Source organism: Cervus elaphus, chromosome 12 (assembly GCF_910594005.1).
Source record: "Cervus elaphus chromosome 12, mCerEla1.1, whole genome shotgun sequence".
Taxonomy (NCBI): Eukaryota; Metazoa; Chordata; class Mammalia; order Artiodactyla; family Cervidae; genus Cervus; species Cervus elaphus.
In genome coordinates, this window is record NC_057826.1 from 23,341,637 (window position 1) to 23,355,307 (window position 13,671).

The 13,671-nt window shown below is 41.5% G+C and overlaps 1 protein-coding gene across 2 annotated transcripts in view; it reads right to left on the reverse strand.

Annotated features, from left to right (window-relative positions):
• The window catches only part of FAM71D (family with sequence similarity 71 member D), a 29,343-nt gene extending 20,733 nt beyond the window's left edge, over positions 1–8,610 (reverse strand). Inside the window, exons 1-3 of one of the 2 annotated variants that reach the window (XM_043918806.1) lie at positions 8,275–8,610; positions 3,057–3,141; positions 588–763 (exon numbers count right to left, since the gene is read on the reverse strand). In XM_043918806.1, the coding sequence (XP_043774741.1) occupies positions 588–746 (159 nt within the window). In that variant the 5' untranslated portion in view covers positions 747–763; positions 3,057–3,141; positions 8,275–8,610. Of the gene's footprint in view, positions 1–587; positions 764–3,056; positions 3,142–3,598; positions 3,665–8,274 lie in introns of those variants that run through there. The other variant, XM_043918807.1, reaches the window with a different exon arrangement.
• Positions 8,611–13,671: the final 5,061 nt, after the last annotated feature.

A 13,671-nucleotide genomic window follows, 5' to 3' on the forward strand; every position in this document is an offset into this window, starting at 1 on the left:
TGCAGTGGAAGCACTGAATCATAACCACTGGACCGTTATGGAACCCTCTGTCTGAATAGTTTAATGTTGAAAGTTTAAAGGAAATTTAGAACTGCTCCCAAATGCATTGAAGTGTAGTTTCATTCATAATGTAGGTACATTTTTAGGAGAAGGAAACTTCTCTCCTTGATACAATTTAACAAGTCTATTTTCCTTCAGAACTAAGAAGGAAAATGCATTTTAATCCCTAGTTGTGTCATAGATATTATTCTTTAAAATGTCTCCTAAGTTAAGAAAGGAGTTATCTGAATGCTTTCCTGTGGCAGAATATTCTAAAAATGACTATACTTTGTGTAATTTTGAGAAGATTATAGAATAATTTCAGTAGAGTTGGGACAGAATTTCTAGGTTAGAGTTTGTTGGGGAAATTTGAAATGAATTTTCCTTTTACATTATAATTAATTTAGATTGTCTGAAGTTCCCAAACTATACCCTTTAATTCTATCACACAGTCCCTTAAAACAATTTTTCCAACCTTTTCCATTGTCTTTGAGAAAATTAATTATTGAGGTTATTGGAACTTAATTCAGGGTTTAATTATCATTTACCTGGATAAAATTGCTCTCTAATATGGGAGGAGATACAAAAGGGGCGTATTCTCCTCCATTTAACATATTTTGAAGCTCTCCTGGATCCTTGGAGTCTGGGACACAGATGTCATCTTGCTTGTCGATCCTTGTGGGAGATTTCCTGTTACTCTTCTTCATTGTGCTTATGTATAAACCTCAGGAAAATGAAGGAATGGAAGTACAATGAATAGAGACAGAGAACATTTAACATAATAATTAAGTTGCCTCACTTACTCATTAATTCAACACATTTTATCAACATTGGTGATATTCCAGGCACTGTGCTGGGCACTGGAGATCCATCTAAATCAGGCTGATAATACGCCTGCCCTCAGACATATTTCCTATTGGCTTAGATGGTAAAGAATCTGCCTGCAATGCAGGAGACCCTGGTTTGATCCCTGGGTTGGGAAGATTCCCTGGAGGAGGCAATGGCAACCCACTCCAATATTCTTGCCTGGAGAAACCCATGGACAGAGAGCTACAGTCCATGGGGTTGCAAAGAGTCGGATATGACTGAGCAACTAATGCTTTCACTTTCATGTAGGTTACTCTCTCTGCAGAGACAGAGTAAAGCAAGTGAAAAAGAAAATGTTGGATGGTAAGGGTTACAAAGACTCTGGATCAGATTCATGTGACAAAAAGTGTCTGGGGTGTGGTGCTGGCAACAGGAATTAGTTAGGGTGGTGAGGGGAAGCCTTTCAGCATATATCTCCCTCCCCAAACCATTATTTTCTATCTTCCTAAGTAATGCTACCACTATCCTTCCCATATTGCATAGGTCTCAGGCCCTTTTATTGTAAGTAGAGTTTCGAAATCATGCTAACCTGAGACCATTTCTTCCTGACCATTCACCTATGACTGAGGCTTAGTGAACAGTGGATTCTATCTAGTCACTGACAGCTGAGCATCTCCTGCTGTCTCTGCTCTCTCTTCACAACGGCTTCAACAGACAACAGTGGCTCTACGTCATTGGATTTGATCTTCCATCTGCCAGAAATCACAGAATTCCAACAAGGGAACAAGGCCCCAGAAGGCAATTCTGTTCAAGCCTTCAAAAGATCACTCGTTCCCCTTCACAAACTCCATGCTAGTTCAGAGGAAGGGTCCTTAATTGGTAAGTGGTAAGCCCTGAATACTTATTTCCACCTCAGTCCTTTCTCAGAGAGCCTTCTCTTCCTTTCCCTGGCCAAGCTAGAGGGTAGTGAACACGTCTCATCTCCATCCCAGCCAGAGCGTGGGGGCACAGAGACCACTGCTGCTTGACATCCCATGAATATGTGACTCTGGGAATTTCCCATCAGGCTTTCTGCTGTTGACAACACAATGTCCCCTCCCCGCCCCAACTTCAGCGCATCTTACATGAACACAGGCAAAGTAAAACAAGCCAAGAGGAAGTCATAGTCCAGAGGAGCCAAAATGTAAATAGAATGAGACAGAAGAAAGATCAATCAGGAATAAAAGAGAGAGACAAAATGACAAAGTGAAACAGAGAGGATGGAAAACAATAATAAACCACATTTATTTAGTTCTTGCTTTGTGGCACGCTGTAACAACTCTACGTGTGCTGTCTCATTTGATTCTAAAAGCACTATGAAGTAGCATTATTAAGATGCTCATTTTATACACCATGAGGCTTGGAGAGGGAAAGTAACTTAGCCGAGGTTTTAAGTCCCCACACCACGAATCAGAGCCTCACAGACTGACGAGAGCAGTCTATGTCATCGCCTAAGGTGCGGTCCTGCCTTGAGTGCTTGGAAAGACAGATGGGAATAATAATACAAGGAAGAAGGAATGAGAGGTTGGAGGAGGGAAGATGCATGAAAACATCAGTTGGATTATTTGGGGCCTAAATATATAGAGATCTCCTCAGATATGACAAGAAATCATAAGAAAAGTACACTTTCAGATGAGAGAAAGGTATGACAGAGGAAGGAAAGCAAAGGTCAGCAGGCTTTCAGGCCAGGGTCATCAGCAATACCACAGCAGCTATTCACCCTTCATTTCCCAGAGCGAGCGTCATGTTACTTCATCTCTCTCAGCCCAGACAGACTCTCTTCTGTCAGTTCCCATGTCCTTGCCTGAGGTCTAGAAGTGTTGATCCCTGTAAGCAATGTCTTTGGTACAGCGTCTTATCTTTCCCAGGAGAGGAAAAGAGAAAAAGAAAGCCTAGAGGGACTTCCCTGGTGGTCCAGTGGCTATGACTCAATGTTCCCAATCTGGGGGGCCCAGATTTGATCCCTAATCAAGGAACTAGATCTCACACGCCGCAACTAAGAGTTTGCATGCTGCAACTAAAGTATCCCATATACCGCAACTAAGACCTGGTGCAGCTAAAAAAAAAAAAAAAAGAAAAGCCTGGGAAGGAGAGCTAAAGGGCAAGAGAGATCAAGAGAAGTGGTTCCATGTGGTTCCTTCCTAACCCGCATATGCACCATCACCTCTTACCTCAATTCAGGGCCAAGCCAGAATCCTCTTCGAGGTAAAGTTTTAACTCACTTCAGTTTGGGCTTCCTCTTTTTCATGATGAAGTCTTTTGTAAAGGAAACAAAAATGGAAAATAAGGCATATATAAAGGAAGAAAATTTCAACACTAATCCATACTTTCATTTCACACATGAGAGCCATGCCTTAGAAAGAGTTCCATTAACTACATCAGTGGTCAGAGAGCTGCTGTCTCTATTTGAACTGAGCTGTTTTCGATGGTCTTGATCATGGCTTTCGGTGAGTAGAGTCAGACAGTCATGAGTCTGTAGCTTGCAGCAGGTCTGAAACTGCCAAGTAAGGGAAATCCTGGGTTCCTATAGTCAATGAGGATATTTGATCATATGAGGTGGCTAGTAATATAGACTCAAAGAACCACTGTGCAATGTAGGGTCCTGAGAAGCCTGGGTATTGTCTTCCTATAAAGAGCCAGAACACCCATTCAACTCTCTATAATCTCAACTGGTAGTTGTGTATATGTATACACTTACATAGGCTCATCTCACCATTTCATCACTAGTGTGTAGTTCTCATGCCATATATTGTGAGTCACTGTAGACAATCCTTTTTCCTCTCCATAAAATTCTGAAGTAACCCCCTTCAGGAATACTTGGGACCAGGCCAACTACAAGTGTAATTGCTCTCAGAACTCAAGTGCTATTAAGACCAGCATGGAAACTGGTGTGGTGGGGATATAAAGGATTCTGGAGTCAGACACATCTGGGTTTGTATTTGGGCTCTGTCACCTGTTCCTTTGTGACCTTGGCATGTTACTTAACATCTCTGAGATCAGCTTCCTCATCTGTAAAATGAGGATAAAACATCTGCCTCAACTCAGCGTTGGGCCCACCGGACACAATGATGCATAAAAAACATTGGACAGCATGGCTACTGCACAGTGAACACTGATCCACCACCCCTGACCCTGTGTCTAAAGGTATAATCTCCCCATTGTTTGCTGGACTGGGTTCCTTCTTGATCACTGTTAATTTCATATTTCCCAAGTTTCATTCATTCTAAGGAACATATTTTTACTCAGCTTAAAAACTGAAATGGAGTATGTCTTGTGATCACTCTTCATGGGGTGTGTGTGTGTGTGTGTGTGTGTGTGTGTGCAGGGGGGGGGACAGAATCTCCTGGTGGTTGTCACTTGGCTGCATGTGCCTAGACTTAGTCATGGTTGTTCATGTTAAATTATATACATAGGTTGTACTACCTAGGTTACATTTAATTGCCATTTAAAATGTGATGTTAATGAAAACCTTAAAGTCTCTTGTTGACCCTTTCTGGTAAGATTAAGAAAGTTTCAGTGTAAAACTTGTAGCATGCACACAGAGGCTTCGAAGAAGGTCCCAGAGACTAGAGTGGGGCACTCCTCTAAGAAACAGCCAGAGGATGAGGGCTCAGAGGGTGATAGATAAATACCACGTGAAAAATTCCAAGCTGTAAGAAAGCATTGAGTTATATAATTAGCTGCATTTTTCCTTCTCATTGGCCCATAAAATAATATTATATCTTATAAATGACGGATTTTAGATTTGACAAAATGCAGTAGTTGACTCTTGCTCATCCAGAAGTGGGTGATAAAGTGCACATTAAAAAAAGATCACTCTGACAAAGTGACAACATCCACATATTGGAGGGTGTGTCTTGTTCACAAACACGTACTGCTCTGTATATGCCCTGTGGCCCTTTCCCAGTGCTGGCATTTATGTGGCCCCCAGAATCCCTGGATGTGAGAAAAATGCCTCCAGAGGGCAGATGATCTCTCATGGGGAACAGGAGCAGCTTGGATCCAGGGCCACTGAGAGGGAGGAGAGAATGAGAGGAAGGAAGTGTTCCAGGGGACTGGCCACCAAGACCAGGCCTGGCCCCTCGCATCCGCTTTGAACCGTGGAACAAAGGGTGGGATCAGCCAAGGAGCAGGAAATGAAATAGAATCTTTTATCTTTTCTGATGTGATAGGATTTTTGAAAATTGTTTGTTGCTAAGCACTTGTTCTGGATATATTTTGGTACTTTTGGATTATGTGTATGGCTGGTAAATGTGTGCTGAATGTTAACTAGTTTTGTTGTAACTGTGGTTTGAGATTAACACTTTGTACACCAAAGCTCCCATCCCTAATCTCTTCAGTTATCTCAGTTAATTAGTCGGGACAGCACTATTTAACAATTCTTGAAGTGTATGAATTGTTCTGTGAAACCAATTGTGTGGCTGTGCACGCACACAACACATTTTATCAGTGGTTCAAAAGCAAGGTCAGCTGTTAACTATTTACTAGGTTTACTCTTAATACCTAGAGATAGTATTAAAGTTTTGGTATAAAAAAAAAAGTTTTGGTATAGCTCTGTCTATATCAATATATATGTATCTCTCTCTCTCTCTTATATATATATATATCCTTAGCCATATATACCTTATATCTGTGAAACTGGAAGTTTTAAAATTGCTTCATATATGCAATATATACTAATATTTTCCCATGACATTAAATATAAGTATTTTTTTTAAAAAAAAACAACAACAGTTACTAATCATAGTGTGGACCTATATGGAACATCACAATCTCTTATAAGATTTACCAGAATAAATTGCACCCAATGGTTCAACTGGCGTTTGGGAAGAGATTCTCCCTTAAAGAGCAGTAGATGATTCACAGCTCACCCTCTGAAGAGGCCCTGTGCTCTGCTGTCCTTTCTTGTGGGGAGATCACGATGAGCAGCCCGCTCACAGACCCCCGCCGTCTCAGCCAATGAGCAACCCTTACAGAAATAATGTTATTAACTCTGGTGATTCATAATAACTCTAATTTGTGTGGGCTGGGCTTTCACAGGTGGTTTTTGTCTTCCTAATAATTTTATCCATGGATAGGTTTTTCAAATAGTTTTATTGAGATATAATTTATGTACCATCAACTTCACTCATTTAAAGGGTTAGTACAATTCAATGATTTTTAGTGTCTTTACAGAATTGTGCAGTTGACACCATGATCTCCTAATCTTACATTGGAACATTTTCATCATTATCCATGGATAAATTTTTAGTCAGGATAAATGTAAAACATGAATAATGCATTTATATCTCTTTTGTATCATCCTGCGACTGTTGAATTGTCAGAGAACGAATCATGTGAACATGGCCTTGATGACAAAAAGTCAGAGCAGAGGTGTTGAGGGGGTAATTGGCAATAGCATTATCATATTAATAAGCTGAACATTTATAGATTCTATGAAAATATTTTAGGAGTAAAACAAGACTATGCAAATTGTCTATGAAAGTTCATACTATCTTGCTTTACTACTATTACATGTGCAGTAGAGGTCTATCTACAATATAGAACTCAAATAAAAAATAAATTTTAGTATTAAAAATAGCTTAATCACATTAAAGCGTCAATGAATGTATGGCTTATGAATTTACAATAAATATGTGCTGAATTAATGTGTGAATTAAAGCAGAGAAACAAAGTAAGGTTGCTATAGGCCACTGTGGAAACACTGGCATCATTTCACAGATGCACAGAACCCTTTGTTATATCATGTCCTACAAGGATGGTGCATTAGTTTTCACCATCGAAGTTTATATTTTTTCCAATAATCTATGCCTTTCACCAAGTCCATTAATTGTCTTATACATCTAATTAAGCAAGTAAGATATGGAGTGATATTACAGATAAATGTGATTTGTGTGTTGTGGAGTAAGGACACCATAAAAGAATCTAGTTCTATTTGAGATGAACCCTAATTTATCCTATCAGTTGCAGATTCTTTGCAGCCCTTATTTCTTTTAATTAGTGCTTTATCCCCTCTCTCAGTTTTTCCTGTTTCTCTTTTTAGTTCCAGTTAAGTGGAGATTAATTCAGCAGAGAGTTACATCAGGTTGTACTTTGCTGCAGAATTATAGTACAGATTTTCATCTGAAAAGTATTGTTGGCTACTTTTAGTAAAACAAAACAGATTCCAAACTAAATCTGATTACAGACCAGAAACTAATGCCAGGATTTTAATGGGGAAACCAAGCACAGAGAAGCAATGACTTGTAACATTTCAGGGATAGAATTACTTCAGCTTTGCTCTAGACTTTCATGATGTCACTAGGACCTCCCAGAGCTGGGTAATGCTTCAAGAAAGACCAAGGCCCTATTAGTGCTAAAAATAGTATAGCTATGAGGTCTCTTCACTCTGTGATGGTGATGATGATGTGGTTATTGGTTACTGGGAAATTTTTGGACCTTTGGCACCTTGAGTTTTAATGGAAATTGGGAAGTGGAGAGAGTGGGAGCCAATGTGGAAATGGTTTTGGTAGTTTTTCTGACCACTGAAATCAGAGGGGGTTTCTATACATGTCCCTGAAAATGTTCTAAGTGTTGGCTATTTACTACTTTCATGGAGGCTTTGCCCTCACTGGTATTTTATTATAAAACATTTTCAAAGCTGCACCAAAGTTGAAAGAATTCCATAGTGAACACCCAGGTACTGACCATGTAGATTCTCCTGTCTTTTTCTTCTGTGTGTGTTGTTTCTTGTAATTATGTGAAAGCTCTTGAATGATAGGTTTACCTGTCACATATCGGAGCTGGTCTCTGTAATACTACTTGGCGCTTGGAGATTCATTCCTTGTAGCACTTTGAAGCAAAGCATTTACTTACATTTTCCCTCAAGATTCTTAACACAGTAATAAACACATTTTCAGATTGGTCCATCACAATCCTAGGTCACAATTGTAGTTGAGTCTGAGAGACGATCTGTTACGGGCCCCCTCTCTTCTGACAATGTGGCTCCAACTAACCTTTCAGCTTTGAACAGAAAAACCCTGTCTTCTAGATCTTCTCTCCCATTTGAATAACCTAAAATGACTATCTCCATAAATTCATTCAATTCAGTCACTTATGGGAGAAAACTGGGGTAACAGTTTGAAAAATCGGAATTTAAAAATCATCCAGAAACCTTGTTTTCAAACAAACTCTCAAATTATTTTCAAGGAGTTCAATAGAGAAGTTCGATTAAAAATCTGAGATTTCTCGCTTGTTATGGTTGAAACCAGAAGGAAATGAAACTATAAAGGAAAAGGGAAAGATGGAAAGAGGGAAGACCTTCTGCCCTCAGATCATGAGGGTTCGTTCACCTCTCCTTTCCTTGTCCCTCAGTCACACTAACGTGGCAGGAAGCAGGCAGGCACTTACTGCGGGGAAGTGAGGATGAATTAGATCTCCGGAGATCTCCTGGATGTCTACTAGGAGAATAGTCTCCAAATAGCACGTTTTCAACTCTTCTCACATTTCCTTGGCAGAAGGTGCTCTCAGTCTACTGGGCAGGCAACTAACCACTTAGTAAAAGAACGCAGGAGGCCAGGCTGCCCTGGGCATTGTTCTCAGGCTCCCGCATCATAGAGTGCTGACGTCGTCTCTGAAGTAAGCGAAGAGCAGACCTGAACGCAGCGCCTGGGCTCAGATGTCGCCAGCGCTCCTGTGGAGCCCGCGCAGCTCCGGAGCTGCGGTTCTGGTTGCTGTGTGAAGATTTCACAGGCTTCCCTGGAGAGAAGAGACCATGTAGTCACAGGATCACCATGGAAAATACACCTTACTGAGGAGTTGAAAACACTATCATTTATCATTCAAGTGATAATTTATCCTTCAATCTAACTACATCCCAATTTTCAGAGACTTTAAACATACGAATATTTAAGCCACTCTGGGCTTCTGTGAAGAAAAACTTCAAAAGAAGGTGATATTCTTAGAGGGCAGAGGCCTCTTTATACCTCAGTTCAGTTCAGTCGCTCAGGGGTGTCCAACTCTTTGTGACCCCATGGAATGCAGCACGCCAGACCTCTCTGTCCATCACCAACTCCCAGAGTTTACCCAAACTCATGTCCATTGAGTCAGTGATGCCATCCAGCCATCTCATCCTCTGTCGTCTCCTCCCACCTTCAATCTTTCCCAGTATCAGGGTCTTTTCCAATGAGTCAGCTCTTCGCATCAGGTGGCCGAAGTATTGGAGTTTCAGCTTCAACATCAGTCCTTCCAATGGACATTAAGGACTGACTTCCTTTAGGATGGACTGGTTGGATCTCCTTGCAGTCCAAGGGACTCTCAAGAGTCTTCTCCAACACCACAGTTCAAAAGCATCAATTCTTCAGCACTCAGCTTTCTTTATAGTCCAACTCTCACATTCATACATGACCACTGGAAAAACTGTAGCCTTAACTAGACGGACCTTTGTTGGCAAAGTGATGTCTCTGCTTTATAATAGGCTGTCTAGGTTAGTCATAACTTTTCTTCCAAGGAGTAAGCATCTTTTAATTTCATAAAGCATCTTTATACCTCAGCTTCTAGTATATTCTGACACAGGCTGTGGTAGGCACCCAACCCAGTAATTGTTTGTTGGATGAATGAATGAATGTAATGAAACACACGGTATTCTCTCTCTGAAGATCTCCTCCCTCTTGAAGCAGCATGATTATTTGTCTTTGTTTTTCTGTGTGGCTTCCCTGTCAGACTGTCCTTCTTCACCTTTGTGTTATGGTCGAGGGCTGCAGGTGCTTACCTGTCTAGCCACCTCCTCACCTACTCCTGAGGATGGAAGAGCACAAGGGGGGTACTAACCAACCACTCGGGATTGGAGGGTGTTGCCTTGGTGAATTCGCTTCACTTGGGTCACCATATTGCAGGCTTAAACACTTGCTTTGCACAGGGCCCAGAGAACATTCAGTATCTCAGAATAAATATCATCTGAGTTTTTGAGTGGATGATAGGGTTTCTATTTCCTTAAGAACTGTAACTTCCATTTGGGACCAGGTGCTGGGGTCAGGGAGGTTACAGCATCCAATCCCATAGGATATATATCAGGACAGCTTTCCCAGAATTGAGGACCGTATATATCATTGGGGTGTCTACTGGCAGCAGACTCTGGTAATATCTCTCCATGTATAACTGGCTCAATCTGCCAATAAGGGCAGCCTCTACATGTGTGAGATCAAAGGATTTCCTCTTATTTTTGCCTCAGACACTCCCTTTCCTGCTTCTATCCTGAATGCCCTCTTCTGGATGGACAAATTCTTCTTCTAATTGTATGAGTATCATTGGCTAGATTTCTTGTAACTCACCTCTTCATTCAGCATATTTGTTGCATGATCACTGGACATTTTCCATGCTTCCTGCATCAGGGCCAGGAAACATTTTTACATAAATCTGATCTCACCTCTTCCATGTTGTTGTTACTAATTCTGACGTCTTGATGAAATGCTTCCTTTCTCACTTCCATTTTTTTCCCCCTACCAGTATCTTAAAACGTGAATAAACAGCAAAGGAGGGAAATAAAAATCATGGTATATTTTAAATATTCATCTTTAAAATATTAATGTTTTTTAACATGCTGCTGCTGCTGCTAAGTCACTTCAGTCGTGTCCGACTCTGTGTAACCCTACAGACGGCAGCCCACCAGGCTCCCCTGTCCCTGAATTCTCCAGGCAAGAACACTGGAGTGGGTTGCCATTTCCGTCTCCAGTGCATGAAAGTGAAAAGTGAAAGTGAAGTCACTCAGTCGTGTCCGACTCCTAGCGACCCCATGAACTGCAGCCCACCAGGCTCCTCCGTCTGTGGGATTTTCCAGGCAAGAGTCCTGGAGTGGGCTGCCATTGCCTTCTCCTGTTTAACATGCACAGAGTATTAAATCATACTTGTAACTGTTCTTGGAGATGATGCCATAGTTCTGAGTTCGAGGCACTCTGTTGAAGTGAGGTCCATACCAATTAGCCCTCTGCCCTTGTCCCTCATGAGATGTGCCCACTTGCTCATGCCTGCGTGGGGTCCCCTCTGCTGCATGTTCTAAGCATGGGATATGAAGTTTTCTTGTCAGGTTCTGTCTCTGGCTCCCTGCTGAGTACTATCCAAGGTCAATTCTGTCAGTAAGTTTAGTAATGAGAACCTACTATTTCCTAGGCACCGTATCAAGCTGGGGCTGCAGAGGTGAACAGTCTCTATCATTAAGTGGAGGAGGGGTGATGCCTATGGGATGCAGTGATAAGTGGAAGCACAGATAAGGGGCGCTTAGTCCAGTTTGGGGATTTAGGGAAGGGTTTCTGGAAGAGTTAGTGTCCAAGGTTAATCCTGAAAGATTAGCATCCTGAGCAAAGGCGCTGAGGCATAAAATGACATGGTTTGAAGGGGAAACTGCAAATGGTCTGGTGTTCAGTGAAGTGGGAGGGGGAAAAATGAATGTGGATGACGGAGGGGCTAGATCATGGAGGACTTTAACCGCCCTGACTGGGGCTTGGACTTCATTTGTTGCAGCAGTTTTCTCATGAGGAGTTTTAGCACAGAGAGATTTATGCTCTGGATCAACCACTTTGGTAGCAGCGTGAAGGGTGAATTCGGGGAGGGCAATTCCAGAGGCGTACAGATTAAGATGGTAGCAGTGGGACTAGAAATGAGTGGGTTAATGTAGGAACTATTAGTAGAGTTGACAGAACTTAGTGACTAATCGGATGTGGGACGTGAGAAGAAAGAATGACTCAGATGTTTCTGGTTTGGGAAACGGGTAAATGGTGGTGCCATTAACCAGGAAATAAAATACAGGCAGAGGGACAGTTGTAGGAGGCAGGGAGGGTGGGTTCCTTGTCTGCAGGAGCCCCTGTCTAGAGTGGTGCCTTGTATTCAATAGGTGTTTACTAAATAAGCCTTTTTTTTTTTTTAACCTTCAGTGGCTCCCCATGCTATGAGGCTATTTGACATACATCACCAGGTGTGTGTGTTCTTAGTATCACACCCAAGAGCCTACACGTGTGAGCGTGATCTTGCTTCATCCTGGCTTCAGTCGTGTCCAGCTGTATTTTAGATCCTGCCCCCTCCCTCATCATGCTTCAGTCTCCTTTCTGGGGTTGTATTCTTTAAGCCCTTCCCTCTGAATGCTCTTCTCTCAGTTAACGTGAGGGGCTTATCTTCTGCTCTGAGCTCAAATATCACCTGCTTAGAGAACCCTTTCCTCAATTCCTGGACAAGTGACTGCCTCCCAGCGCCAAATCCACCACTGTATTCCGCAGTGCTGAATAGTGCTGGGGCTGGAACTCAGCCAGCTACATTTCTTTTTTTTCTTTGCCAGCTGGCTTCTGGCTAGGTTCAACAATAGGCTGCATCAGACTACAGGGAACTTGGAAAGCAGAGGGTGGGAAGAAGGGACTTATGTTCCTTCCGGATTGGTTTTTGATTCTCTGTGTGTCACCCTGGCAATGGCAACTGGTTCTAGCCATTCAACATCTGGGCAGTGCCCTTTCCTCGGAGGGTTGAGCCCTACCTCCCAGGGTTCTGACCTATGAGCTTCCAGATTCTGATAATCCTAACCTTTCCCTCCCACCTCCCCAGCCCGAGCTGTGGTATCTGCTTCCCATAGTTATTATCTCTGACACCTCAGTGTCTTCTCTGTGCTTTTCCAGATGTCCAACACAAATTTAAATTAGTACTCCTACACTAAAGTCTCTCAGTGTGATTGCTGCCTTTCTTACCTGCTGGACCCTGACACTACTGAAGATGGTTTACGCCTTCATCCAGTTACTCTCTAACATATAATAGGACTTTCTTCATAGATTTCTCATAATTTGTCTTTTTTTTTTTTTTTTTGCTTTTTCATCATCTGTCTCCTTTTGGATACTAGAGCTTTTGTCTCATTTATCATTGTATCCCTGGAGTCTATCATGGAGCCTGGCATACTGTAAGAACTTAATATATGCTTGTTAAATAAATTATTGAACTATTACAAAAGACTACAGGAGAAATATTGCTGAATGCAAAAAAATAAAAATAGCCAGAATTGAGCAATTTTTTTAACCTCTTGGTTCTAAGTCAAGTTATTAATGAACTCTATAATAATGCAACTCTATAACAGAGAGTGGAGGTTCATGCTTCTTATAAGCCTGTTAGAATACAAGGCATTATTTAACACAGATCATCATCATTGGGATAACAAGATACACAATTTATTTTCTTTGAATTTTATACTTACATAAATTCCCACTTTCTATAACTAGGAATGATAATAACTTACCTATGAGGGTTTCATGAAGATCAGGAGTTGGTTATGGGTTAGATCCAGAAAGTTTTGTTGGTTAGAAAATAACTTCAAAAATAAAAGCTACCCAAAGAATCAACTTGCTGTAACATGCAACATCACTTAATAGCACTTATTTTACAATCTTTTATTTAAGTATCAACTATAATACTAAGACAATCAATCATAATATGCGATATATGCATAATTCTAAAATGTTGTTCAGTTGCTCAGTTGTGACCAACTCTTTGCAATCCCATGGACTGCAGAACGCCAGGCTTCCCTGTCCTTCACCATCTTCCAGAGCTTGCTCAAACTCATGTCCATAGTCAGTGATGCCATCCAACCATCTCATCCTCTGTTGTCCCCTTTTCCTCCTCCTGCCTTCAATCTTTCCCAGCATCAGGGTCTTTTCTAACGAGTTGGCTCTTCACATCAGGTGGCCAAGGTACTGAAGCTTCAGTTTCAGCATCAGTCCTCCTAATGAATATTGAGGACTGATTTCCTTTAGGATGGACTGGTTGGATCTCCTTGCAGTCCAA